This window comes from Globicephala melas, chromosome 15 (genome assembly GCF_963455315.2).
Source record: "Globicephala melas chromosome 15, mGloMel1.2, whole genome shotgun sequence".
NCBI classification, from domain to species: domain Eukaryota; kingdom Metazoa; phylum Chordata; class Mammalia; order Artiodactyla; family Delphinidae; genus Globicephala; species Globicephala melas.
In genome coordinates this window covers 74,072,375-74,097,942 of record NC_083328.1, presented here as the reverse complement: position 1 = coordinate 74,097,942, position 25,568 = coordinate 74,072,375, and the positions used below count along the sequence as shown (strand labels likewise).

The 25,568-nt window shown below is 50.6% G+C and overlaps 1 protein-coding gene across 5 annotated transcripts in view; it reads left to right on the top strand.

Annotated features, from left to right (window-relative positions):
- The window catches only part of PREX1 (phosphatidylinositol-3,4,5-trisphosphate dependent Rac exchange factor 1), a 197,642-nt gene that overhangs the window by 73,374 nt on the left and 98,700 nt on the right, over positions 1–25,568 (top strand). For 2 of the 5 annotated variants that reach the window (XM_030839007.2, XM_060284412.1), the window contains exons 2-4: positions 8,173–8,244; positions 13,659–13,781; positions 22,886–22,990. In XM_030839007.2, the coding sequence (XP_030694867.2) occupies positions 8,173–8,244; positions 13,659–13,781; positions 22,886–22,990 (300 nt within the window). Of the gene's footprint in view, positions 1–5,538; positions 5,607–6,226; positions 6,315–8,172; positions 8,245–9,691; positions 9,791–13,658; positions 13,782–22,885; positions 22,991–25,568 lie in introns of those variants that run through there. The other 3 variants (XM_060284410.1, XM_060284413.1, XM_060284411.1) reach the window with 3 other exon arrangements.

The window sequence follows — 25,568 nt, the reverse complement described above, 5'->3', positions numbered from 1 at the left end:
CATTAGGGACATAAGCTCCTTCTGTATTGCTGCTCCATCTTCTTCAACCCCTGGCTTTTACTTCGTGGTATAAGATAGCTGCCTGACCTCCAGGCATCACATTTGCTATCCAAGCAGCAAGAAGGAGGAATAGCAAGAGAGAATCCCTGCCTGTGCCTCCCATCATCTCCAAGGATACTTCCATGATGTCGTATGTCATACATCCACTTATACCTCCCTAGCCCAAACTAAGTAATGGGACCACACCTAGTTGCAAGGGAAGCTGGGAAATACAGTCTTTATTCTAAAATCTGGAAAAGGAGAGACCAGATATTGGGCAACAGCTAGTAATCTTGGCCATACTCTCACACAGTTTAGGGTATTTCATTCCATACTTCTTTTTTCTATGCTTACGTAGAAATAATTTATTTAACCAAAAATGAGACTATATTTTATGTGCTCTTCTGTAACTTGGCTTTTTCCCCCCTAGAGATACATTAACAGTCTTTTTCTGTATCATTATATGGATTTCTGCAAATCATTTTTAGCACGATGTCCTTTTGTCAAGATGGACCATAACTAAACCCCAAGTATTAGAATTTTAAATCAGATACTAAAGTTAAATTTTTTTTTTTTTTTTTTTTTTGTGGTACATGTGGGCCTCTCACTGCTGTGGCCTCTCCCGTTGCGGAGCACAGGCTCCGGACGCGCAGGCTCAGCGGCCATGGCTCACGGGCCTAGCCGCTCCGCGGCATGTGGGATCTTCCCGGACCCGGGCACGAACCCGCGTCCCCTGCATCGGCAGGCGGACCCTCAACCACTGCGCCACCAGGGAAGCCCTAAAGTTAAATCTTGATGCCACATGTGAGATTTAGTTTTTCCTGCAGGATAAGTGCTCAGAACTTAAGTGGATGGAGCATAGCACTTGGGCTTTGTAGGAGCCGCTGCTCATTTGGGCGTCTTCCCAACTCTGGCCTGCGTGTGGCTGCTTAGTGCAGGCTCTCAAAAAGCCCCTTCTGCTGTTGTTATTGTTACTTTATTATTATTACTTCGATTCACTGCTGTTCTATGACACTCTGCTTCCCTGGACCCTGGGCCACCCAGATCACATAGGGGTTTGGGGTCTTCAGGGCACCCCCTTTCCTCTGTCCTTGTTACGGTCTGGGGGCTGCCCTGCCCCCACCTCCCCCACTTCTAGCCATTCCCCTGGCCCTCTCAGGTTTCGCCATATGTCTGATGAGGTCACCCCAGCCGAGGCGGGGGTGTCCTTGGGGGCAGGCGGGCCCTCTCCTCTCGGTGATCAGGTTGCTGGCATCCGTCTCAGAGGGCACCTTCGAGGCCTCTTTCCCTCCTTTTTATCTCCAGGGAGAGAATTATCCTCCCAAGGCTGTGGCTACGGGTTCCAGACAGATGGAGCCTCCCCAGGGGCACCCCAAAGGGCAGCTGCTACCTTATGCGGTTTTTTGTGTACAGTTACTCACTGCGGATGCATGTTGGAAATGGATTGGAGACTGCCTGGGTTTGAGGCCCAGCTCTGCTACCTACTAGCTGTGTGGCTTTGGGTAATCTCTTCACTACACTGGGCTTCAGTTCCCTCCTCTGTAAAATGGGCACAGTAATAATAGTACCTACCTCCTAGGATTGTTTGAGGAGTAAAACACTTAGAGTAGCACCTGTCCCATACTAAGGTCCAGAGGTGTCAGGTATGATAATAATTGCTAAAAAATCTGTTACTGTTATTAATATACTTTTCAATTCTGTACCTGTTACTTCTGGAGCCTATTCTGGGGCTCCTTCCTCAGTTTTTCTCCCTCTCTCCCACCTTTCCTCCACATGTTTCTTGAGCACCTACCGTGTGTCAGACAGTGTTCTGGATGCAAGGGGACAGCAGTGAACGAAACCATCTTCCACTGTGAGAGGGTGGACACTCTCTGGGGAAGGTGTTACCGAACAATCAGATATATACAAAACGTAGTTGATAAGAGCACTGCCGATAGTGATGAATTCTGTGAAGGGTAACAGGGTTCAGACGGCTGTGAGGAGTGAGGCGAGACCCTCCTTTATACGGAGCCCGAGAGGGAGACATCCTCGATGGGGGGCTCCCCTGCCAGCTGAACACCTTGCAGCGGTGGCTTTATAGGCAGAGAGCTGCAACGGCAAAGGCCTGGGTGGGAGGACAGGGTCAGTGTGTTCAGGAAACAAAAAGGAGCCGGCACGGCTGCACCTGAAAGAGTAAAGCCCGAGTGGGGTGGGAAGGGCCCTTATCCTGCAGGATCTTGTCGGCTGTAGAAGGGAGCGGATTGTTTCCTAGGTTTTAGTAAGAGCCACTTCTAAGGCAAGGGTTTCTCTGCATTGGCACTATTGACGTTTGGGGCCAGATGCATCTTCGTGGAGGCCGTCCTGGGCATTGTAGGATATTTAGCAAGTATCCTTGTCCTCTACCCTTGAGACGCCAACAGCACCCACATCCCCCATTGCGACAACTAAAAATGTCTTCAGACATGGTCACATCTCTTCTGGGGGATAAAATCAGCCCCCCTGGTCAAGGACCACTGCTCTAAGGCAAAGGGGGGCAGGGACAAGGCTGGCCTGGCATCAGGAGACCTGGCTCTGAACTGTGGCTTATCACCAGCTTTTTGTTTGAACTCAGACCTGTGTCTCTCACCCTCTGGGTTTCTCAGTCAAGTTGGAGCTCGCTGGACATGGCAAACGCACAACTATGCTACTCTTCTCCTTCCCGTGGCCGTGGCAGACATCACTAATCAATTATGCTGTGTCTTCCTGTTCAGCTCAGAGCTCTGGGGACCATGAAGGCACTTGGGTTAGGAGCTCTATGAGCAGCCTGTCTGGTCCCCTCCTCCCAAGCAGCAAGCAGGAGCCAGACAGTCCTGGGCTCAGGTTCGGCTCTCTTGGTTTCTGCCTGCGTGACTTCTGTTAGGTTACTTCACTTATGAGCCTCAGTTTTTCTCATCTGTAGAGTGGGACCAAAATAGCTACCCTGAAAGCTGATCATGGGGGTTGCAATGAATTCATGTCGGGACTTTGCTGGTCTCAGCAAATATTTGTTGCATGAACGAATGAGAGCATGTGGGTCTCGTTCTGGGTATGGAATGGTGGGAACTCTCATCCGCAGCTGGTTGGAGTGTAGGTTGGTACATTCACATTGGAGACCCATTTGTCATTAACCAGTCAAGTTGAACATGTCTCTAATCTACGGCCAACTGTTCCATACCTAGGTGTACACTTGGAGGAACTTGCACACCTGTGCTCAGGAGATTCAGGTGTGCCTAGAGGATCTTGAGCACCTGAGCCCCAGTGGGCCTCTTCATCACAGCATCATTTATAGAGAGAACATTTGAAACAGCTTAAACATCTGCAGCCTGATAGTGGTTACTTACGTCTGCTCAGCAATGAAATGGACAACTTGAGGTCTTAGTGTGGGGCTCCCCGGAAACAGATCCTGAGACTGATTCAAGGGCGAGCAGTTTCCTTGGAAGTTCGCCCCAGGAAGCACCAATAGCAGAGTCGGGGAGTGAGGCAGGGAAGGGAGGGCAGCTGAGAAAGGTGTGTCATCAAGCAGGTGACCAGTGCGGGCCCCTGGGGCCCTCGGGGAAGCAGGCCCTCACGTGCCTCAGTCCTCGTCTGTCTTTGCAGCCTGCTCTGCATGTGAGAGAGGGTCCTCACGCCAAGAGACGCGGGTGCTGGTGGCTGAAGTGGTGCTGGGGCGCACCCCGGGGCTAAGAACCAAGGGAGGTGGGTGGGGTTTGGGCGGCAGGCGTTGCCAAGTGCACGTATTGATGTGGGTAAAGGTGGAAGATGTGATGTTGAGTGAGAAAAGGAAGTTGCTGAAAGGACGTCATTTATAAAAGTGTCGTAAGCACGCAGAATGGTGTTCTTCATTGCTCGTCAATTCACACGTGCCTGGTAAGCGGGCGGAGGCATGTGTGGGAGTGAGGACCACATATCCAGGGCAGTGGGTGCCTTGCAGGATGGGCAGGTGCACAGGTAGCTCACCTCTCTCTGTAGTGATGCCTTTCTTCCTGTGTCTCCACTGAGGTTTAATATTTACAAGGTACCTGGGTGAAGTGCACGGATCTTAGGTGCACACTGATTAGGCTTTGCATATGCATTTGCCTGTGTAACCGCCACTCAGATCAAGAAGTAGAATATTTCCAGCCTCCGTCCTGAGGGCTTCCTCGTGGCCCTTCCCTGTCTGCACCTCCTCCAGACTTGATGAATTTCTTTTTGAAAATCGTTTAAAGCAAATTTGACATAATGCTAATAAGATTTGCTGAAACTGGGTAGCGATGCGTTTGTGGGTGTTTGTTAAATTTTCCTCTGTCCTTTTCTGGCTCCTTGACGTATTTCATCATCATCATAAAGAGAAGAGGCGGACTTGGCCAGATGCAGGGAAGCGGCCCAGGCAGGGGTGCGGCATGGACACGGCATGGGCAAAGATTCCAAGGCCGGAGGAGAGTTTCAGGCAGCCCTGGAAACCCTGAGAACGGGCTTGTCTCTGAGGGAGGTTTCCAAGATGAGAGCTGCTTTTGGCCGAGTGTTTCAAAGCTGTCAAGATTTGGACACGGAGTCACCCTGGAGGGTCCCTTTCACCATCCTGCCTGCACAGAGGGCATTGGCGCCGCCTGGAAAAGCCAGTCGTGCCGTGGGCAGCATGGGGGCTGGGCCCAGAGCCCCTGCCTGCCCATTCTTTCCGGGTCACGAGCTGCCCATTATGCCCATCACACCAGCCTGTTTGCGGCTCCTCTGTGGGTGGCCCGAGCCTCGCATTGTCCCAGCACAATAGTGGTGGCCGTGCTCTTGTGGAGAAAGTGGGACAGGAAGCTGTGATCTAGGCCAGCCGAGCTGCGCTCCCAGCTTCCTGCTCTCCCTGGCGGTGCTGGGTGAGGCTGCCTTTGTCGCTGTCCTGTCTGAGGAGGCTGGAGGCTGGACTTCCCGGCAGCATCACAGGCCCTGTTAAAACATCCTCTAGGAACTCCTGTCTCCTGACCCCTCTACCCGTTGTCCTTTAAAGAGAAGGATCATCAGGCTTCCAAGAAGCCCGAGTTGAGGTTCCTGCCATGTGTCGGCCACTGTGTCAGGCAAATTTTATCCTTCCTTTGATATGTGAGGGTTTACTGTGTTCCAGGCACTAGTCTAGGCCCTGGGGGTACAGCTGGGAAGCAGACCCTGCCCTCATGGAGCTCCCATTCACTTTATCGTAGTACATTCTGAAGGACGACAGTATTACTATGATCTACGTATTTGCGAAGAGTAAACTGAGACTCAGAGAGGCTAATGCACTTTCCTGAGGTCACACCACACGAAGGAGGAGGAATGCAGTTTCAACCCAAATCATTAGTCTCCAGACCTGGCCTCTGTTGTTGGATTGGGATAAATGTTTCATTCCAGCCATGCTCCCTTCTTATTTTGGTCTTTCCCTTAGGCACTGGTGTAGACTGCTTAATCTTAGTCTTTTTATCTGACAAATGGGCTCTTAATGCAAGATGAGAAGGTGATAAGTGCATGAAGACAAGGAGGGCATCCTGGAGGAGGTGACATTTGAGCTAAGGTCTGATGAATGAGAAAAAGCTATCTCAGGACAGAGCTCGGAGAGAATATCCTTGCAGGTAAGAACAGCATGTGCAAAGGTCCTGAGGTAGGGATGTGCCTGGCAGGTGGAAGGAATAGAGGGGTTGAAGATGTGGCTGAAGATTATTGAAGTGTGGGGTGAGGGTGGAATGCTGGAAGATGAGTTCAAAGAGATTAACTAGTACAGGTCATGGGGACCTGTAGCTGTGGAAAGATGTGGATTTTTTTTTTTTTTAAGTGTATGGAGTAGCCATGGAGAGTTTCAAGCCATGGATTGATAGGATCTGATTTACATATTTAAAAGGATCCCTCTGGCTGTGTGTGTGGAGAAAGGAATAGGGATGAGGTGATTGCATTAGTCCAGGCAGGAGGTGTTGGTGACTCGGACCAGGTGGGTGGCTGAGGAGGTGGAGAGAAGTGGTCCAATGTTTAATACATGTTGAAGGTGAAGCTGATAGCATTTGCTGATGGATGGAAATGGAGTGTCAGAGAAAGAGGGGGGTCGAGGACGACACGGGGTGGGGGTTTGGCTGGAGCACTTGGAAGGCAGAGGTGCCATTCCTCAGGCTGGGAAGGGCTTGGTGGTGTGTGGGTTTGGAGGGAAGTTCAGGAACTAGGTTTTGGATGTGTTAATTTGAGATGCCTCTTGGACATCCAGGTGGAGTTGTCGAGTTGTCAGAAATCCACCTAAGTCCAGGCTGGGGATATACACTTGGGCTGCAGGAACTGGTCGAGAACACGCTGCGGTGAGTGTGGACAGAGAGGCAGGGCCACTTTGCTGTGTGTCCCTGACTTTCCTCTCTGTGACCTGCCAGGTGGAGTGTCAGCACACCTCTTCCTAGGAAAGCAGAGTCTGCAGGTGGCCGGCTCCCCGTAACATCCATGGATGTCCCTTCTCATGATGGGAAGGGATGCAGCAACCTCCTCTCTGCTGGCCTGCCCCTGCTTCCCTCCATCCTGGGCTGTCCCTTCCACCTCTCCCCACTCAGAGATCTCCCCTTTGCTCTGAACACCCATGGCAGGGAAGGTGACTGACAGGCCACCATGCCTCATCGTGGCCAGTGGACCGTGAAGTCATTTTCGCAGGGGACTCCGTGTTGTCAACCTGGGGACAAGCCCTCGAGTCGGGGCACCCCCGGCAGAGTTCGCTGTCAGCGGGGCTGGCCTCAGTCTCCCTCCGATGCTCCCATGTCCTCCTCCCCACGCCCATGTCTGTTCGGTTTCCCCGGCCTGTCCACGGGGTGTCTCAGTGGCTCGTCCTCTGCCTGCTCTGTCCCACCCGTACCAGTGCCAGGCCGCTGTCGTTGCTCATCAGTGGAGGGGCTGCACCCCTCCACTCTGGTCCCTCCACTTTCATGCCTGACCCCTAAAACCTAGTTCCTCACAAAAACAGATGGCTCTTTTGCCACCATTTAAAAGCTGGGAGACTTTGCTTTAAAAAAAAATCCTAATTTCTGGTTTCTCTTGGGAAATAAAACAAAAACCCAAATCCGGAACATCTGGTGATACTGGGCCTGCTGCCCTCCCACCTGGCCGCACTCGGCGGGGACGAGTAGCCACCCCGCTTCGACGCATGTGAGCTTGCCTGTTCCCCACAGTCCCTGCCAGGCCCCGCCTTTATCGTCTGTCACATCACAGAGGAGGGAAATGATTTCTCTGTTCCAAGACCTTGAAAAAAGTGGCAGAACGACTCTGGTCTGTCCATACAGTAGGATCCGGGGCAGCCATGAAAAGAGAATGAGGGTGCTCCCCATGTAATGATACGGAGAGATCTCTAAGTGGAAGAAGCAGGTGCAGTGCATCCTGTGTATGCTGCTATCCCTTGGTGTGTAGAAAGGGGAAAATAAGAATGTGTGTGTGTGTGTGTGTGTGTGTGTGTATGTATATACATAAATATATTTGTGTTTTCTTCCCCAGCTTTATCGAGATACAATTGACATGTGACACTGTGTAAGTTTAGGTGTACAGCTTGCTTTAGTGCCTTTATATATTGCTAAGTGATCACCACCATAGTGCAACTTGAAGTATATAATAGAGTATCATTAACCATAATCACTGTGCTGTACATTAGATCCCTAGAACTTATTCATCCAATAACTGGAACTTTGTACTCGTTGATCAACCTGTGTATGTTTATTTGGAATGATACACAAGCCCCTAGGAGCTGTGGTTCCCATGGGGTATGGGAAGGACTGGATGGATGGGGCCTGTGGTATAGGAGACGTTTCATAGTTTTGACTTTTTATATTTTTGATTTTTGAGCCATGTGGATGGTTATTATTTAGAAGTTAAGTTTTTAAGCAAGAGGGAAAAAAAGGAAAATGAATTGTAGTCTGAGAGGGTCCTGCAGGTGATGCAGCAGGTGTGAGTGCAGCTCATGAGGGCGGGGTTTGTGTTGGTCTCTGCAGAGCCTGGTGGAGTAGATACTCCGTAAACACATGTTGGCTGAAGGGCAGAGTAGGTTGTTGCTTATTTCCTGCCCACGTCCCTGGATTGTGGTGCCTCCCAGGGCCTAGTTGGCATTTGAACTGGTGACCCTTTTTTTGAGCCACCTCCGGGGGACTGGAGGCGTGACGCTCACCTCTCCCTGCTTCTCTCCTCCAGGCATTCCTGCATCGCATCCGGCAGAACATGGCGGACTCGGTGGAGAAGGGCCTGACGGAGGAGAACGTCAAGGTGTGGACCCGGGGCTGGCCCCTTTCCCGACTGTCCCTGCTGCTGTGTGTGGAGCTGCCTCTTCCTCCTGGGTGATGCTCAGAGGGTGCCCGGGTCCACCCCGCGGGCAGCTGCCTTTGGCCTCCCAATGGCTTGCCCCCTGCAGCCCCTGGAGGGCTCTGGGTCCCGCAAGCAGACAGTGCTTGGGGGATGTGAGGAGGACTCAGCCTCAGGGCCCCACTCCCCACCTCGAGGCTTTCTCCTTGCTCGATGCAACCAGCCTGTCTTCCAGCCTCCTTATGCCAGGCACCCTGGCTTGGAGCCAGTGGAAAATCCCTTCCCAAGTGCCCCTGGGAGCCTGGCACCTCCATCTGCCCTCCTGGCAGCCCTGGCCCCTGCCCTGCACTGGGTGTTGAGTGTCGAGGCTGGGCGGATGAGGAATTGGGTCCAGGCTGTCCTGGCTGTGGCTCTGGGGAGTTTTGAAAGGAAGTCAGTAGACCTGTGTGCATGGTGGAGGCCCCAGCGGTCCCCAGGCCTGGCTTTCTAATGTGGCCTCACTCTCTGGGAAGCCACCTCCAGTCCTTGGGGCTCCAGGGTCCTGGTCCTCAGAGAGAGGGGAGACGGGGCAGGGTCGGGGTCAGAGGTGCCAGCATGTACAGCATATAAAGGGCTTGGTCAAGCAGGACATCCCCTTGTGTGTGTCCTGGTTAATAAGGATACCTTGTACATTGACAATTCTGAGTCCAGTATTTTGGATAAGAAAGCTGAGGCTTAGGGATGTAAAGAGACCTGCACAGGGCCAGTGCATGGCAGGTCCCTGGTAGGGCTGGGATCAAAGCTTTTCATTCATTCTTTGGGCAAATACTTACTGAGTACCTACTGTTTATTAGGTCTGTTTATTACAAACTATTTATTACAACTTAAAAACTATTATAATTAAAATTTATAATTTATTACAGTTTGAAAAAATTACCTTTTTTAGGAGGTATAATTCACACACAGTAAAGGGTACAATCTTAAGTGCAGGCTCCTCTGTGCCCCCCCAGTACATGCCCCCACCCCAAAGATAACCACTGACTTCTAGTGGTGTTAATTAGCTTTGCCTGTTCTTGCACTATATATAAAATGAGCTCTTTCGTCATGCCCGGCATCTTTTGCTCACTGTTATGTCTCTGAGATTTGCCCATGTTGTTGTATGTAGCCGGAAGCCATTCTTTTTCATTGCTGTGTAGTATTCTGTAGTATGACTGTGCCACGGTTGACTCATTCATTCTCCCGTGGATGGATATGTGTGCAATTTCCAGTTTTTGGCTGTGATGATCATTCTTGTCTATGTCTTTTGGGGGACACAGGCTCTAATTTCTTTGGGGTATACACTCAGGTGACAGATACTTATTTTGAAATTCTGTAGCCATTCCTTGAAGTAAGTATAACAATAGGATCTATCCTATGTGTCTTTAATGTAAGCAGATTTAACCATGTGAGCTGGACAGAAGAAGAGAGAGAAAAATAACCCAACAGTGTGGGTGATTCTTCCAGCCACTTCATGGGACAAGTGTCCCTCAGGGTGAGTTTGAGGAGGACGAAGAGGTACCCTGGCCTTCTGGGACTGCAGCTTTGACGAGTGGTCTCCTGCCCCTTGGCCTTCCCTGCTCCCTTTCAGGGCTCTCCCCCTGCAGACTGTCTGGTGCCTCCATAGGGTCCATGGAGTTGGTCTTCATTCCTTGGGACCTTGGCTCAAATGTCACCTTCTCAGAGCGGTTGTCCCTGGCCTCCATGTTTATTGATTGATTGATTGATTGATTTTTAATAACATCTTTATTGGAGTATAATTGCTTTACAATGGTGTGTTAGTTTCTGCTTTACAAAAAAGTGAATCAGCTATACATGTACATATAATCCCATATCCCCTCCCTCTTGCGTCTCCCTCCCACCCTCCCTATCCCACCCCTCTAGGTGGTCACAAAGCACCGAGCTGATCTCCCTGTGCTATGTGGCTGCTTCCCACTAGCTATCTATTTTACATTTGGTAGTGTAGATATGGCAGTGCTACTCTCTCACTTCGTCCCAGCTTACCCTTCCCCTCCCCGTGTCCTCAAGTCCATTCTCTATGTCTGCGTCATTATTCCTGTCCTACCCCTAGGTTCATCAGAACCATTTTTTCCACATATATGTGTTAGCATACAGTATTTGTATTTCTCTTTCTGACCTACTTCACTCTGTATGACAGACTCTAGGTCCATCCACCTCACTACAAATAACTCAGTTTCATTTCTTTTTATGTCTGAGTAATATTCCATTGTATGTACGTGTCACAACTTCTTTATCCATTCATCTGTCGATGGACACTTAGGTTGTTTCCATGTCCTGGCTGTTGTAAATAGAGCTGCAGTGAACATTGTGGTACATGACTCTTTTTGAATTATGGTTTTCTCAGGGTATATGCCCAGTAGTGGGATTGCTGGGTCGTATGGTAGTTCTATTTTTAGTTTTTTAAGGAACCTCCATACTGTTCTCTATAGTGGCTGTATCAGTTTGCATTCTCACCAACAGTGCAAGAGGGTTCCCTTTTCTCCACACCCTCTCCAGCATTTATTGTTTCTAGTTTTTTTGATGATGGCCATTCTGACTGGTGTGAGATGATATCTCATTGTAGTTTTGATTTGCATTTCTCTAATGATTAATGATGTTGAGCATTCTTTCCTGTGTTTGTTGGCAGTCTGTATATCTTCTTTGGAGAAATGTCTATTTAGGTCTTCTGCCCATTTTTGGATTGGGTTGTTTGTTTTTTTGATATTGAGCTGCATGAGCTGCTTGTATATTTTGGAGATTAATCCTTCGTTGGTTGCTTCGTTTGCAAATATTTTCTCCCATTCTGAGGGTTGTCTTTTTGTCTTGTTTATGGTTTCCTTTGCTGTGCAAAAGCTTTTAAGTTTCATTAGGTCCCATTTGTTTATTTTTGTTTTTATTTCCATTTCTCTAGGAGGTGGGTCAAAAAGGATCTTGCTGTGCTTTATGTCATAGAGCGTTCTGCCTATGTTTTCCTCTAAGAGTTTGGTAGCGTCTGGCCTTACATTTTTGGCCTCCGTGTTTAAATGTCCAAATTCTTCCTCCTGCTCCACCCTGGGACTCCCTTCCTGTTTTATGTTTGTCTTTAGTGCTTCTTTTCACCTAAAAACTATAGTTATTTGTTGGTTGTCTGTTCCCTTCCAGTAGAATGTCACCTCCATGGAGGCAGGCACGTCGTTGTTCCCTGTTGTGTCCCCAGGGCCTGGCACACAGTAGGGGCTCAGTTAGTACTTGCTGAATGAATGAATGGTGAGAAACCCTAGAGGGAACTGTAGCCCTAGTGACACTGGTGACCCCTGGCTGCCAGCTGCTGTGGGTGGTGAGTGGGGGGTTGGGTGGGAGAGGGACTCTGTACCATATTTATTTTACTGTTTTGAGTTTTGAACCCTGTGAATGCCTTCTTCAAAATTGAATTTAAAATGCACCTGTTTAGGGAATTCCCTGGTGGTCCAGTAGTTAGGAATCGGCGTTTTCACTGCCAGGGCCTGGGTTTGATCCCTGGTTGGGGAACTGAGATTCTGCACGCCACACCGTGTGGCCAAATTAAAAAGAAAAAATGCACCTATCTAAAAAAAAAAACAAAACAGAAAAAGTAATTCATGCAGTTCAAAGGGCCTTAAGTCAGTGAAAATCTCCCCTAGTTCTTCTTCTTAGAGGCCCTGACGGTTAGCAGCTTGTGTTATTGTCCAGGGGGGTCTCTGCTTCTGCCAACATAGGAGTGGCCTTTGCGTGTGTTATTTTACACAAATGGACCCATATTGGAATCCCACGTGGCACCATGATTCCCCTCCTCCCCCTGCAGTATAGATCAAGGATCATTCCAGGGCTCCAGATCCATGTCTACAGGCCTGCAGATTCTTTTCACAGGCTCAAAGTATTTCAGAATATGGCGTGTATTTAAATATAGCCAATCCACTTTATTTAACTGTTTGACGCGTCCCCATTAATGGATATTTGGCTTTTGTCTAATCTTTTACTAGTGCACATAAGGCTGCAGTATATGGTCTTGGCCATCCACCCAGTGCTCAACCTGGGTGCAATGAACAAGTTGGGCTGGACGATTCTTTGCCATGGGGCCGTCCTGTATTATAGGATGTGTAGTGGCATCGCTGGCCTCTACCTATAAGACACCGGTAGGATCCTTTTCCCCAGTTTGTGACAACTGAAAATGTCCCCAAACGTTGGCAGATGTCCCCTGGGAGGCAAAACTAGCCCTGGTTGGAAATGACTGGTCAGAAGGTTAAATTCTGAAATGTAGAATTGTGGGTCAGATTGTGCATTTCAAACTTCATAGGTTCCTGTGGGGAAACAGGCACTCATATATTGTTTGACAGTTTAAATGGCACATTTGGAACATCCTTCCCTATTGTATTTTCCGCTATCAGGTCATTTTAATAGGTGCCTGGAAGTCCCCTCGTCGTTTTTAAAAATCAGTCCTATGTGTATGCATGTGGCTGATTCACTTCGCTGTACGGCAGAAAGTAACACAACCTTGTAAAGCAATTATACTCCAATAAAAAAAAATCAGCCCTATGGTTGGACATAGCAGGTGTGTCTGGCCGTGATGAAGATTGTGATGGATGTCTTGGTGTATATTCCTCTGCAGGCTGAGTGTGAAGTTCAGTTCCGCTGCTTCACTGGACCACGTGACCTTGGGAATGTTAATTCTCTTCTCTGAGCGTCCGTTCTTCATCTATGAATTGGGGATGATAATAGCTCCTGCCTCGTGGAGTTATAGTGAGGATTAGATGCCATAAGTGCATATAAAGTTACTGGCACAGGATTAGGCATTAATCCTGTTTAGTAAACGTTGGCAGTACTTTTGTCAGTATCATGATTTCTGTTAGCTCCAGCGTATGAGACTGCCCATTTTCCTACACCCTCCTCGCCTGCACCGGGGGGTTATGTAATTTTTTTTTAAGATTTATTATTTATTTATTTAATTTATTTTTGGCTGTGTCAGGTCCTGGTTGCGGCACGTGGGATCTCTGTTGAGGCATACAGGATCTTTTGTTGTGGTGCGTGGGCTTCTCTCTAGTTGTGGCGTGCAGGCTGGGCGGGTGGGCTCTGTAGCCGTGGCACGCGGATTCCAGAGCGCGTGGGCTCTGTAGTTTGCGGCACGCAGACTCTCTAGTAGAGGTGTGTGAGCTCGGTAGTTGTGGTGCGTGGGCTTAGTTGCCCTGCAGCATGTGGGATCTTAGTTCCCTGACCAGGGATCAAACCCACGTCCCCTGCATTGCAAGGTGGATTCTTCCCCACTGGACCACGAGGGAAGTCCCTATGTATTTTTTTTTTTTTTATGCTTCATTTTGGTCTCCTCTACGCCTTGATTAATGTTCTCCTTGGGCCTCATTTTCCCCTCACAGATCCTGTTCTCAAACATTGAAGACATCCTGGAAGTTCATAAGGATTTCCTGGCTGCCTTGGAGTTTTGTTTACATCCGGAGCCGCAGTCTCAGCATGAACTTGGGAATGTTTTCTTAAAATTCGTGAGTACGATGCCCCAGCCCCTACCAGAGCCTGCAGCTTTTGGGAAGTGGGCTTCCCCGGGTCCCCATTCCATCCACCCTTGGCTAGCTTCGTCTGCAGGTCTATCTGGGAGGGGGAGAGGCAGGTGGGCAGGTGGGTCCAGCCTCCACCCCCGGGAACAATGGACAGAGGGTTGGACCCAGCAGACTGGGGCTCTTTTTAGTTGGCTCTCCCTCCCTTTAATGTTATGTAGAGTGTGGTCCCCTTTTCCTCAGAGCTCTTTGCTGAATGACTGCGTCCTGGGGCTCCTCCTGGCCTGGCCTGGCGGGGCCCCTCTGCTGCAGCATGACTAAGAGGGTGGACTCGGGTCAGACACACCTGCATTTGAGTCCCGGTCTGGCCACCCACTGGCCACCGAGGGTGTCTGACCCTTGGGTGCCCCCTTGGGCTGCTGGACAGGGAGACTGATCCTTGTTGTAATAGCCACTCTCTTCCCAAGTCACTTAGAATTGTGAGGGGACAGCTGGAGGGAGGGGGGCAGCCTAGCCCACAGGAGGCAACTGCTTTTCTCTACCTGTGCTGCGTGGGACCCTCCCCACTGGGAGGAAACCCGCACTGGCCTCACGGGCATGAGGCCTGGGCCAGATTCCAGTCCTCTCTGAGCCTCAGTTTCCTCCTCAGATGGAGCAGTAGGGATAATGGTGCCGCCTTGGGTTGACGGAAGGACTCAAAGAGGTAAAGCAAAAAAGCGTGTAGCCGAGAGCAGCAGTTCTCAACCAGGGGGTGATTTTGCCCCCAGGGGACATTTGGCCACATCTGGAGACATGTTTGGTTGTCACAGCTTGGGGAGGGGCCATGCTACTGGCTTCTAGTGCATGGAGGCCAGCGATGCTACCAAATAGCCCATAATGTGCAGGACGGTCCCCACAGCAGAGGATTATCCGACCTCAAGTGTCAGCAGTGCTGAGATGAGAGACCTTGGCCTGGAGCAAGCACTCGGTCCATGTCGGTGCTTACTTTCGTTGTCATTGTCATCGTTACTAACTCCCTTCTCCAGGGAATCACATCTGTATGGTCTGAGATTAGCATGGCAGAGCCGGGCTGCTCGTGGGCTGTGTCATCCTTGGCAAGTTGTTTTAACTTATCTGTGCCTCAGTGTCCTCACCTGTAAAATGGGTAAAAAACTAGACCTGACCCTTGATGTCCTTGAGGATCGAGTGAGCTAATGCAAGGAAGGAGAGGGCTCCGAACAGCTCCTGGCCCACAGTAAGTGCTCACTAAATGTTGGCTATTAGCTCTTCACGTGGCCACCATTCCTCAGCGTTTGAAATAGGATGAATGTGAGAGCAGACGGGTGAGATGGGCACTAATGGAGGGCATGGTGCAGGGCAGGGATGTGATCTGCTTTGCATTTAAAGGGCTGCTGCTGGGGAAGTGGGGAGACCAGGAAGAGGTCACTGCACGTCTGAGATGATGGTGCCCATCGGCCAGGGTGGTAGCCATGCATGTGGTGAGAGGGGCTGGTGGCAGTACTCGTTAAGGACACATCTTGGTTTTTTTTCTCTTCCCGAGCCGCGAGGCCGGCAGGATCTTAGTTTCCCAACCAAGGATTGAACCCAGGCCCTAGCAGTGAAAGCACCAAGTCCTAACCACTGGACCGCCAGGGAATTCCCCAGGACAAGTATCTTGAATGGGAAAATAGAAAAGATGGGAGGGACAGTCTTCCCTTTGGGTTCAGAGGAAGGAGTGAGCCCCTATTTCTCTGGAGCCAGGCTGCTTAGGTTCCATTCCCTGTTCCATCACTGAAAAGCTGAGTGACCTTGGGCAAGTCACTTCACCTCTCCAGGCCTCAGTCTCCAACTCTGTAAAATGGGAGTAATGACAGTACCTGCTGTATGGTGCTGTCATGAGGATGAAATGAGTTAATTCGAGTAAAGCAGTGAGATCTGGCCTGGCTCCAAGCTGGTGCTGCATGAGTGTCAGCAATGGATGTTATTCCAGCTGGGGCACCAAGGAAGGCTTTTGGGAGGTGGTGGCATAGTTGGGGATGCCTGTGACGTGATGACATCTGAGCCGAAAGTGGAAGAGTCCATACTTTAGACGAAGTGGGAAAGGGGTCCTCAGGGTGCATTTTCCAGCTTGCCAATAACTCCAGGCCCCATGTGTCCCCCGACTTCTCTGCCTGAGCCGCAGAGGTGTGGTAAGCAGGTTTAGCGTGCTGGCCAGTGAGGGTCTCCGGCTCCTGAGTCCCTACTTGGGCTAATTTGCTCAGAGATGCAGGGGACGGCTGGAGGAAGGAAGGTGGGGATTTTAGAGCCCAGGAGGCAGCCTCTTTTCCATACCCTCTCCTGCGCTGCCCGGAACCCTCCTCATGTGGCCTCATCAAACTGGACATCTGTGAGGGCAGTGCCTACCCTCAGAATCTGGATGTGCCGACGGTGGATGTTCAGGCCTTTGTGGGGAGTCAAAAAAACTTATTTAAAAGGGAAATTTGCATGATTATTGGATGTGGAAAATGAGTGTCTCTTGCTATTAAAAATAAATGCAGGGCTTCCCTGGTGGCGCAGTGGTTGAGAATCTGCCTGCCAATGCAGGGGACATGGGTTCAAGCCCTGGTCTGGGAAGATCCCACATGCCGCGGAGCAACTAGCCCCGTGAGCCACAATTACTGAGCCTGCGCGGTGTCTGGAGCCCGTGCTCTGCAGCAAGAGAGGCTGCAATAGTGAGAGGCCCGCGCACCGCGATGAGGAGTGGCCCCCACTTGCCACAACTAGAGAAAGCCCTCACACAGAAACGAAGACCCAACACAGCCATAAATAAATAAATAAATATTTAAAAAAAAAATAAATGCAATAGAAACCAAGCTGTGTTACAGCATTCTGTCTAGAAACTCTTGCCCACCTGAGTCTCTGAGCCTGAGACCTGCGCTGGGTTTGATCAAAAGGAAGATGAACGGTGTCAGACTGGCTTTGGTGTCACAGCGCACCTTGCTGAGACCCTTCCTTGAGGTAATTGGAACAGCTGAAAAAGGAGTCAGCTTTCTCCACGTATGATTCCGTGTTTTTAATTTAAAGTCATCTTTTTCATTTAACGTTTGCAATCATCACCCCGCTCCCCCCAGGCTCATGGCAGACGGTGCTGAGTTCTTTTTAAAAGCGGCCACTGCTGTAGGTTGGTTTCCAGGAGATGGAGGCCTGCGTACAGGTGGCCTGTTGGAAGCAGCTGAAGAAGGTTGCACAGTCTCCACCTGGCCTGACCCAACCTGGGGTTGGGGGAGCTCTGGAGCTGGCGTGCCTCTTCCTTCAGGTCGCCTTGAATTGCCATGAGGTGGCGGGGCCTTTGCACCCCCATTGGACATGGGCTGTCCCGGGGAGTGGGTGGACAGCCTCAGGCCAGCCAGGCAGCTGTCTCAGGCTGAGGACGGTCCCTGGGGAGGGACTCACGGATAGGACACACTCACCACAGCATCCCCCGACAGCCCCAAAGGGAGGGGGCACCAGGGCCAGCCAGACAGCATCAGGGTTGTAAGGTGGTGACTGGGAACAGAGCTCTGTGGACAGGCTCTCCAGGAGAGGAAGGGGCACATCAGACCCTGTGAGGGGCCCTGGCTTACAGACCAGCCTACCGCTGCTGCCCAGCCAGTGGACAGTGGGGGACTCCCTCACACCCTCACCCCCAAACCCAACCACTAACTACTGAGGTGATTGCAAACTAGCACTCAGTGAACCTTCTCTTGGTGCTGGGTGCTGGTCTGAGTGCTTTACGTATATTAATTCATTACAACGTCACAACAACCTTTAACAGTGGGTGCTGTTATTATACCCACTCTACAGATGAGGAAACTGAGGCCCAGAGAGGGTAAGTCAGTGCGCAAGCTTACTCAGGCAGTGAGTTGTTGGAGCCAGGATTTGAGCCAATGTCGTCTGACTCCTGGACTTGTGTTTCTCACCGTCTTACATGATAAAGTCCCTTTATATCATTATTAAGCACCTACCGTGCACCAGGCACTGTACTTGGCCCTGAGGATGGTGCCCTGAATAAGACAGATTTGCTTTTTGCTGCCATGAGGCTCCATGAGTAGGGTTAGTCGGTTGACAGAGGAGGTCGTTTCAGATGTGGACGTGGGTTTGTGAAGAATATAAAATGCAGATGTGAGGAGTGACTCTCCTTGAGGTTGTCTGAAGTTGGGAAGTCAGGGACAGGGTTGCTAGATTGAGCAAATAACAACACCCAGAATGGTGGGTGTTTGGATGAATTTGGATTTCAGGTAAGCGACAAATAATATTTTAGCATAAGTATGTCTCATACAATGTTTGGGACATACTTCTACTGAAACACAATTTGTTGTTTATCTGACGTGAGCACTCAGCTGAGTGTCTTGTGTTTTATCTGGCGATCCTGGTCAGGGAAGGCTTCTGTGAGGTGGTGACGTAGGGGATCTTGGAGAAGGATATTCCACATGGAGAGGAAGCCAGGGCAGGGGCCCTGGATGGAGCTGGAGCAGGCTTGGTCCACTGGAGGAAGGCAGGGAGGCCAGAGTGGTTGGAGCAGAGTCAGTGATGGAGCGAATCCAGGGATGTCACGGGGGGGCCCTGTCCTGCAGGGACTGCATTATGAGAGTTGGAGGGTTTAGCAAGAATTGGTGTGGTCTGTGTTAGGTTTTAGCCTCTTCACCCCACAGCTGTGTGGACAGGCGGAAGATAGCTTGCGGAAAGTGACCTGAATCTCATACTCTCCTCCCCACCAGAGAGGTCTACATGGCCAGCTCCTTCCCTTCTCCGAGTCTCAGTCTCTGTGGGTGTGAAATGAGTGGTTGGGAGCAGATGGTCTCCGTGGAGCTAGTGTCACCCCCTGGGTACTGTGGACGGCAGCCACCACTTCTGACAATCCTCGAGCTCTCTCTGGGGGCTAGAGCCTCTCCCCCAGCTGTCCCCAGCTGGCAGCTGTCCTCTTCTCCTCCTTCACAGCCCAAATCCATGGCCACACGCCCCCCACCCCCACGTCTGTGTGTGCGCAATGGTTTGTCCATTTCCTCCAAGCCAAACAAGCAAAGCCCCACGGGGCGCCCCTAGGAGGAAATTGAACACTTGGCCTCTTAGCTGTCAAGGGTAGCATTTCCACATTTGCTGCATCTTCGGCCTGCGATGCAGCTGGGCTTGAGCTCAATGAAAGGAGATGGGAGTGATGAAACTCGGCATGGTTTTGAAGAGGGGTGTTGTCCTTTACTAAACTTAACTTCTCCAAGTCTCAAGCCTTCTCCCCTGGCCTTTTCACAGGCCGAAGGAGAGGATGACATCGCACAGTGTGTCAGAGAAGGGGCTCAGGGAATGAGGAATGACAGACCTGTGGCGATCTTATGACTTATCCCCCTCTCCTGCATCCATGGCAGACATTGCTAGTCAATCACAGCATTCTCCACGGGGTTCCAGAATTCTTGTCACTAGCGTTTCAGACAGCAGCACTTATTGATTGGGGTTGGCATGTGAGAATGAACAGATTTGGCTGTGCTTCTTGGTCCAACCCCTTCACGGTACAGATGGAGATGAACAGGGAGACGGTCATCACACCAGACTTGGGTCCATGTTTTTCATTTTCTTCCCCTTTTAGAGTGTGCATATATTAGGACTGTCTTCACTGCGAGTGACAAAAACAACTCAAATAGGCTTAAAAAAAAAAAAGGACTTTATTGGCTCCTACAAATGAAATGTTCAGGGTGTGTTGACATCAGGTATAGCTGGATCCAGGACCCCATATGATGTTTTCAAAACTGGGTTTTTCTTTATCTCTAGGCTCTGCTTTCCTCTGTTTCGGCTTAATTCTTAGCGTGGTGGCAGAGGTGACCCTCAGCAGCTTCAGGGTGACAGTCAGCTAGCTTAGTAACAAAAGTTCAAAGAGAGCTTCTCTTCACAGCAGTTCCAACCTGAGTCCTTAAGGGCTCTCACTGGCCCAGTTTGGGTTGCATGGCCATTGCTGCCAGGACCGGGAGCTCTTTGATTGGTTTGGCCTGGGTCACACGCTCACGCATGGTGCCTGGGAGTGGAGTGGAGTCAGTGGGGTCAGAGTGTAGGAGGCAGATTCCCCAGGGGAAAAACTGGGGGCTGTGACCAGAACAAGGGGGAGTGGCTGCTGGGTGGGTGAAACAACACACGGGCCAGCGAAAAGCTGAGGCTGCCTTGCGGTGCACCAGGGCTGTCCGGAAGAAACGTGGGGCTGGTGTGAGGGTCTCGGGCACCACTCAATTCCTCCCTCTGCTCTCTTGCTTCATTCATCAAGTAGTCACGAGGCCTGCGCTCTGTCTGGGACTTCAGTCCCCACTGGCCTTAGCCGTGACCACATCAGTTTGCAAAGCCTGCCTCCATGGAGCTCATGGTCCAGGGGGTGGTGGTGGGGAGGTGGACAGTGCAAGAATGAGAAATCAAATATACCGGGAGGCGAGAGCCACCACAGTCCTCAAAATCTGCCTGGTGCCTTCCCTGGTGGCCTTCCCCAGACCTAAGAGTCCACTCAGCTCCCTTCCTCCTGACTCTGCCTGTCTCTTTTTTACCATCAAATCCTACCCATCCGGGCTTCCCTGGTGGCGCAGTGGTTGAGAATCCGCCTGCCAATGCAGGGGACACGGGTTCGTGCCCCGGTCTGGGAAGATCCCACGTGCCGTGGAGCGGCTGGGCCCGTGAGCCATGGCCGCTGAGTCTGCACGTCTGGAGCCTGTGCTCCGCAACGGGAGAGGCCTCAACAGTGAGAAGCCCGCGTACCGCAAACAAAACAAAACAAAACAAAACAAAACCTACCCATCCACTGTCCCACCTGTCCTAGATGGATTCACCAACGGGATGATGAATTTGCTGAAATAGTAACCATGGCAATAATAGCAACGTCGACCACACCGATAACAATAGCGGCTAATAGTGAAGGAGCCCTTACTATGCACTGTTTCATGCATTTACTGTGAATTCACCTGATAACCCTCACAGCGACCTTATGACGGGGAGATCATGACTGTCTATAATTTATAGGCACGAATGCAGAGGCTCTGAAACAGTACGTGCCTTGCCCAAGGTCACAGAGCTGGTGAGCTGGGGAGCCGGGCTGTGAACCTGGGTGGTCTGGCTGTAGAACCTGGACTTGCGCTTGTGAGGCTGACGCTGATCGTAGCCATGGGGGCTCCGGTGTCTTATCTTGGAGCTGTGCTAACAGCAGGGCCTCTAGGCTCTTGGCTGCAGAGCCAGACATCAGCGTGGGGGTTAAGAGAGGTTGGATCCTCCTTCTGCCACTTCGCTACGTGTGAGACCGTGGGCTCGTGACCTTTCATTGGTTTCCCACGTGTGAATGGGTTGAGTACAGTGATGACCGTGTCAGGTTACGGTGAGGTGTGAGTGAGCCTACCCGCACGCATTCCAGGAGAGCAGAGGGTGGCGTGTCCTAACTGCTCAGTACATACTACGTGTTGGCCATCGGCTCTGGCTGTGGACACTTCGCTGCTCAGGGCATCTGCTCAGATGGTGTACACGGAGCCCCAGGGGGAGCTGGGCCGGGTTGGGGTGGCTTACTGATTCTGAAACCCATTCTTTCTTCTCGTTGGTTTCCTCTTTCCTGCAGCCACCCACCGGCAGGATGACTGGGGGCTTGTGCAGAAGCAAGACGAGCTGCTTACTTTGCAGACCCACCTTTTCCTTCCTTAGCTTCTTGGGGTCTCCTGGCCACCCCCCAGCCCAAGGTCAAGGCCCTTCAGCCACCTTCAGCCCTTCCTGTTCTGCAGCCTTCCCCAGGACATCCTTGTTTGGGGTTTGGTGGGTTGGAAGGAGGTGTTCTGTGAGCCTTTGGGAACCGAGTATGCTCAGTGGAGAGCTTCCTGCTAACTAAGACGGCTCCTGTCCCTTTCAGTCCCGGAAACCCTGACTGATGGTTACAGACCTGGTGACTCACAGGTGACCTCTAGGCTGGAAAGAGTCCAGCTTTGGGCTCAGGGGTATCTGGAGGTCAAGACAACTATCCCCCTGCCTCAGCACTGCCACTGCTGTGTGGCAGTGACCAGAGATCTACTTGTTCCCCCCAATTCCCGAGTCTTATTTAGACTCTTCTGGTTCATATATACAGGGCATTGCACCTAGTAGGTGTGTAGAGTTCATTCATTTAGTAAGTATTTATTGAGGGCCTACTGTGTGCCAGGCATTGTGCTAGGACCTGGGGACACCTCAGTGAACAAGAGGATGTGGTCACTGCCTTCAGGGAGCCGACTGCCAAGTGGGAAAAGACAGATGATGAACAAATAATCTGGATAATTCCAGATTGTGAGAATGCTATAAAGAAAATGAAGACGGGGGTGGGGGGATGATAGAGTACACCTGAGTGGCCACTTTAGCTAGGGTAGTCCAGGGGTCATTTGAGGAGGTGGCATTTGAGTTGAGACCCGAATGCTGGGGAGTAGCCAGGCTTTGGGCAAAAGTGTTCCAGGTAGAAAGAACAGCAAGAGCAAGGGCCCTGAGGTAGGAACAGCCTTGGCAAGTTCAAGGAGCAGATAGAAGGCTAGTGAGATGAGATCTGAGAAACTCAGGGTCACATTGTCTGGCCCTTGAAAGGTATAATAAAGTGTTGGATTTCATTCCTAGTGTAATAGAACACCACTGGAGGGTTTTAAGCAGTGGGGTGACACAGTCTGACTTGTGTGTTGATTCTAAAGACATTTATCGAGCACTTCTTGTATGCTGAAACCTCACCTATTAAATCATTTAATTTCAGTAACAATCCCATGAGTTAGGGACTATAATTAACTCCACCTTAACAGATGAGGAAACCAAGGTCAGGTAACTTGCCCAAGTTCACAGCTGGAAATGCACAGCCAGGGTTCAAGCCCAGGCTGCCTGGCTTGAGTCTGTGTACTTGACCCTGGGCCCTGCTGCTTCCTGAGAGGTTACTGGGTGCAGAACTGGGGCAAGAGTGGAGGCTGAGAGGCCTGTAGTGAGTTGGAGCGACTTCATGTGAAATCCCGCCTGCTGGGTATGTCTCAGGGTCAGGGTGTGGGGTAGGCCTCTCCTCCCAGGCCTGATGGCCCAGCTGTCCATACATCTCAGAGCGTCTGCCTTCCTGCCATGACCTGTCTCCCACAGGCTCTGTCCTTGTCTTGCAGAAGGACAAGTTCTGCGTATATGAAGAATATTGCAGCAACCACGAGAAGGCCCTGCGTCTGCTTGTGGAGCTGAACAAGATCCCCACCGTGCGGGCCTTCCTTTTGGTGAGTTAACCACTGCCCTGCTTCTCCCTTCCTCTCTGCCTCAGCCTGGTGAATCCACACAGACCCATGGTACCTGATCCCTCCCTCAGCTAGGGCAGTCTGTGTACAGCAGGTATCGCAAACGTTTTCTGTAAAGGGCTAGATAGTGAATGCTTTTTGCCTTTTTGCATCATACAGCCCTGTCATCACGACTCTACTCTGCTGCTGTAGCATGAAAACAGCCATAAGTAATATGTAAGAAATGAGCATGGCTGTATTCCAATAAAACTTTATTTATAAAAATAGGCATAGAGGGCTGGATTGGCTCTAGGGCCAAATTTGCCGATTCCTGTTTAAAGTAATGATCCTGATAAGACTGATAACAATAGTATTAATAATTGTATTCAATATTATTAGTATTATTTAATTATAAGTGAAAGAAAATCTGGTTAAAATTGGCTTAAGGAAAAAAAAAGATTTACTGGTTCACTTTCTTTGGAAAGACCTGAGAGAGCTTCAGGTACAGCAGAATCTGGGTGTTCCAGTGACATCATCAGGAGTGTGTCTCTTGGTTCTGCTTTTCTCACCTTGGCTCCATTCCCAGGCAGGCTCTCCGCATGTGGTGGCAACGTAGCCTCCAGTGGCTCCACGCTTATACCTCTCATAGCCGAGCAACTCCAGGATAAAGAGGGCTCCTCTTTTCTAATGGAAACAACAAAAATTCTGGGTCTGATGCTCATTGGCTCAGCTTGGCTCAAGACCATATCCGTGAACCAGTTGCTGTAGACAGAGGGAGTGGCTGGTGCTCGGATTGGTCACTTCTCGAGCTGGAGGGCGGGGTCAACTCCATTCATACTACAGGCCCTAAGGCTGTGGGTGGATCCCTAAAGGATGTTGGTTTGCACTTGCGGAAGTAAGTTGGGAATGGATGTTGGTCAGGCAAAACCACAGACACCCATGATGGTCTTTCCTACCATCGCACGATTCACTTGTGTATAAAACGGGTTCTCATTTGTGATCTCCTTGGAGCTTTACCAGCCGCTGTCTGTTGTGTATGAGTTGAGGTATTCATTTGTCTGCCTTACAGACATCCCAAGTAACAGTGGTCTAAACAAGGTAGACATTTATTTCTCTCCCATGTTAAGAACGTGGAAGTAGGCAGCCTGGGGGTGGTATGGGGGTCCCAGTGTCAGGGGCCAGTGCCCTAGTATGTGGCCTCATCGATATGGTCTAAGATGACTTCTCCCCACTTCCACACCCCAGGTGGTGGGATGCAGGAAGGGTGGGAAGGAGGGCCTGCCCCTCCCCTTTTAAGGGCACGGTAGGAAGCTGCACACATCTGCTCACATCCCATTGGCCAGAACTTAGTCACGTGGCCACACCTAGCTGCAAGGGAGGCTGGGAAATGTAGGCTTTATTCTGGGCAGCCCTGTGCCCAGCTGAAAATTCTGTCGCTTTGGAAGAAGAGTACATTCAGGGACACCGCATAGCCTTTGCCACAGGTGGTTTTGACGACTCCAAAATATTAAGTGACTTCCTGAGAGTACATACTTGAAAAGTGATTGAGCTTCTCATGGGTTCCAGTCTTCCTCTTTTGCCTCCAAATTCCCTGCTCATTCAGTCACAGACCACCCACCCCCTGAGCCCCCATGCTGTTTTATTTCCCAGTGGCACACACAGAATTCAGCACACAAAAGTAGAAGAGTTAACTGCCATGGCACGAGGAGTCTTAACCGTGTGCCCAGAGAGCTAAACTATATAGTACAATTCTTAATTGCACTTCTCCCTAATGCACAGTCTCCAAGAAAATACTTCCAGGATCTTGATTCAGAATGTGTGTTTCCTTCACCAGTGAGTTCGTGTTGCTTGGCCCACTTCCAGTGAGCATCTGAGGCAGGGGAGCTTGGCCAGCTGATCGCCACCTTTGTCTCAAGCGTCTTAGGTGTTCAGGACTGGTGCATTTTGTTGTTGGTATCTGCATCTTTACACTTCTGGTTTTTCACTTACAGTCGTAAGAGTCTGGGCACAAAGCAAAGATAAGTCAGGTAGTGTAAGGTCACACACGTGGCCACGTCTCTGTGGTTGGCCCGGGACTTTGAGGCAGCACCGCTTTGCAGTGGTCCTGCTGCCCAGGCTTGGGCTCCCTGAGTCCCACTGTCTGGACTCGACTGTGTCTTGGGAGGCAGGAAGATGCCCAGGAGGTGTTTGCAGGGGTGTGGGAAGGAAGCGCTTCACTTCTTCTTTTTTCCTTCCTCTCTCTCCTGCAGTCTTCCTGGTAGGCCAGGCTGCCCTTTTCCTGGCAGCAGCTGGGCTGGGCCAGATTGGGCAGGGGGAGGAGGTGTGGGGTGCCAGCACACACGCCATCTGTCTCCCTCCTTGCTGGCATCTCCCAGCTTCTGGCCACCTGCAGAAGAGCCGTCTCGAGTCTATTATGGGATGTTAAGGCATTGGGAACAGACCCAATCTGGCTTTCCATTCATGAGGTACTGTACACTACAGAGAGATGGGGCGGGGACTCTGTCTTTCTGTGCCTCAATTTCTTGTCTATAAAATGGGGATAATTGATTCATGTATTCATTCAACAGCTTTGTTTTGAGCA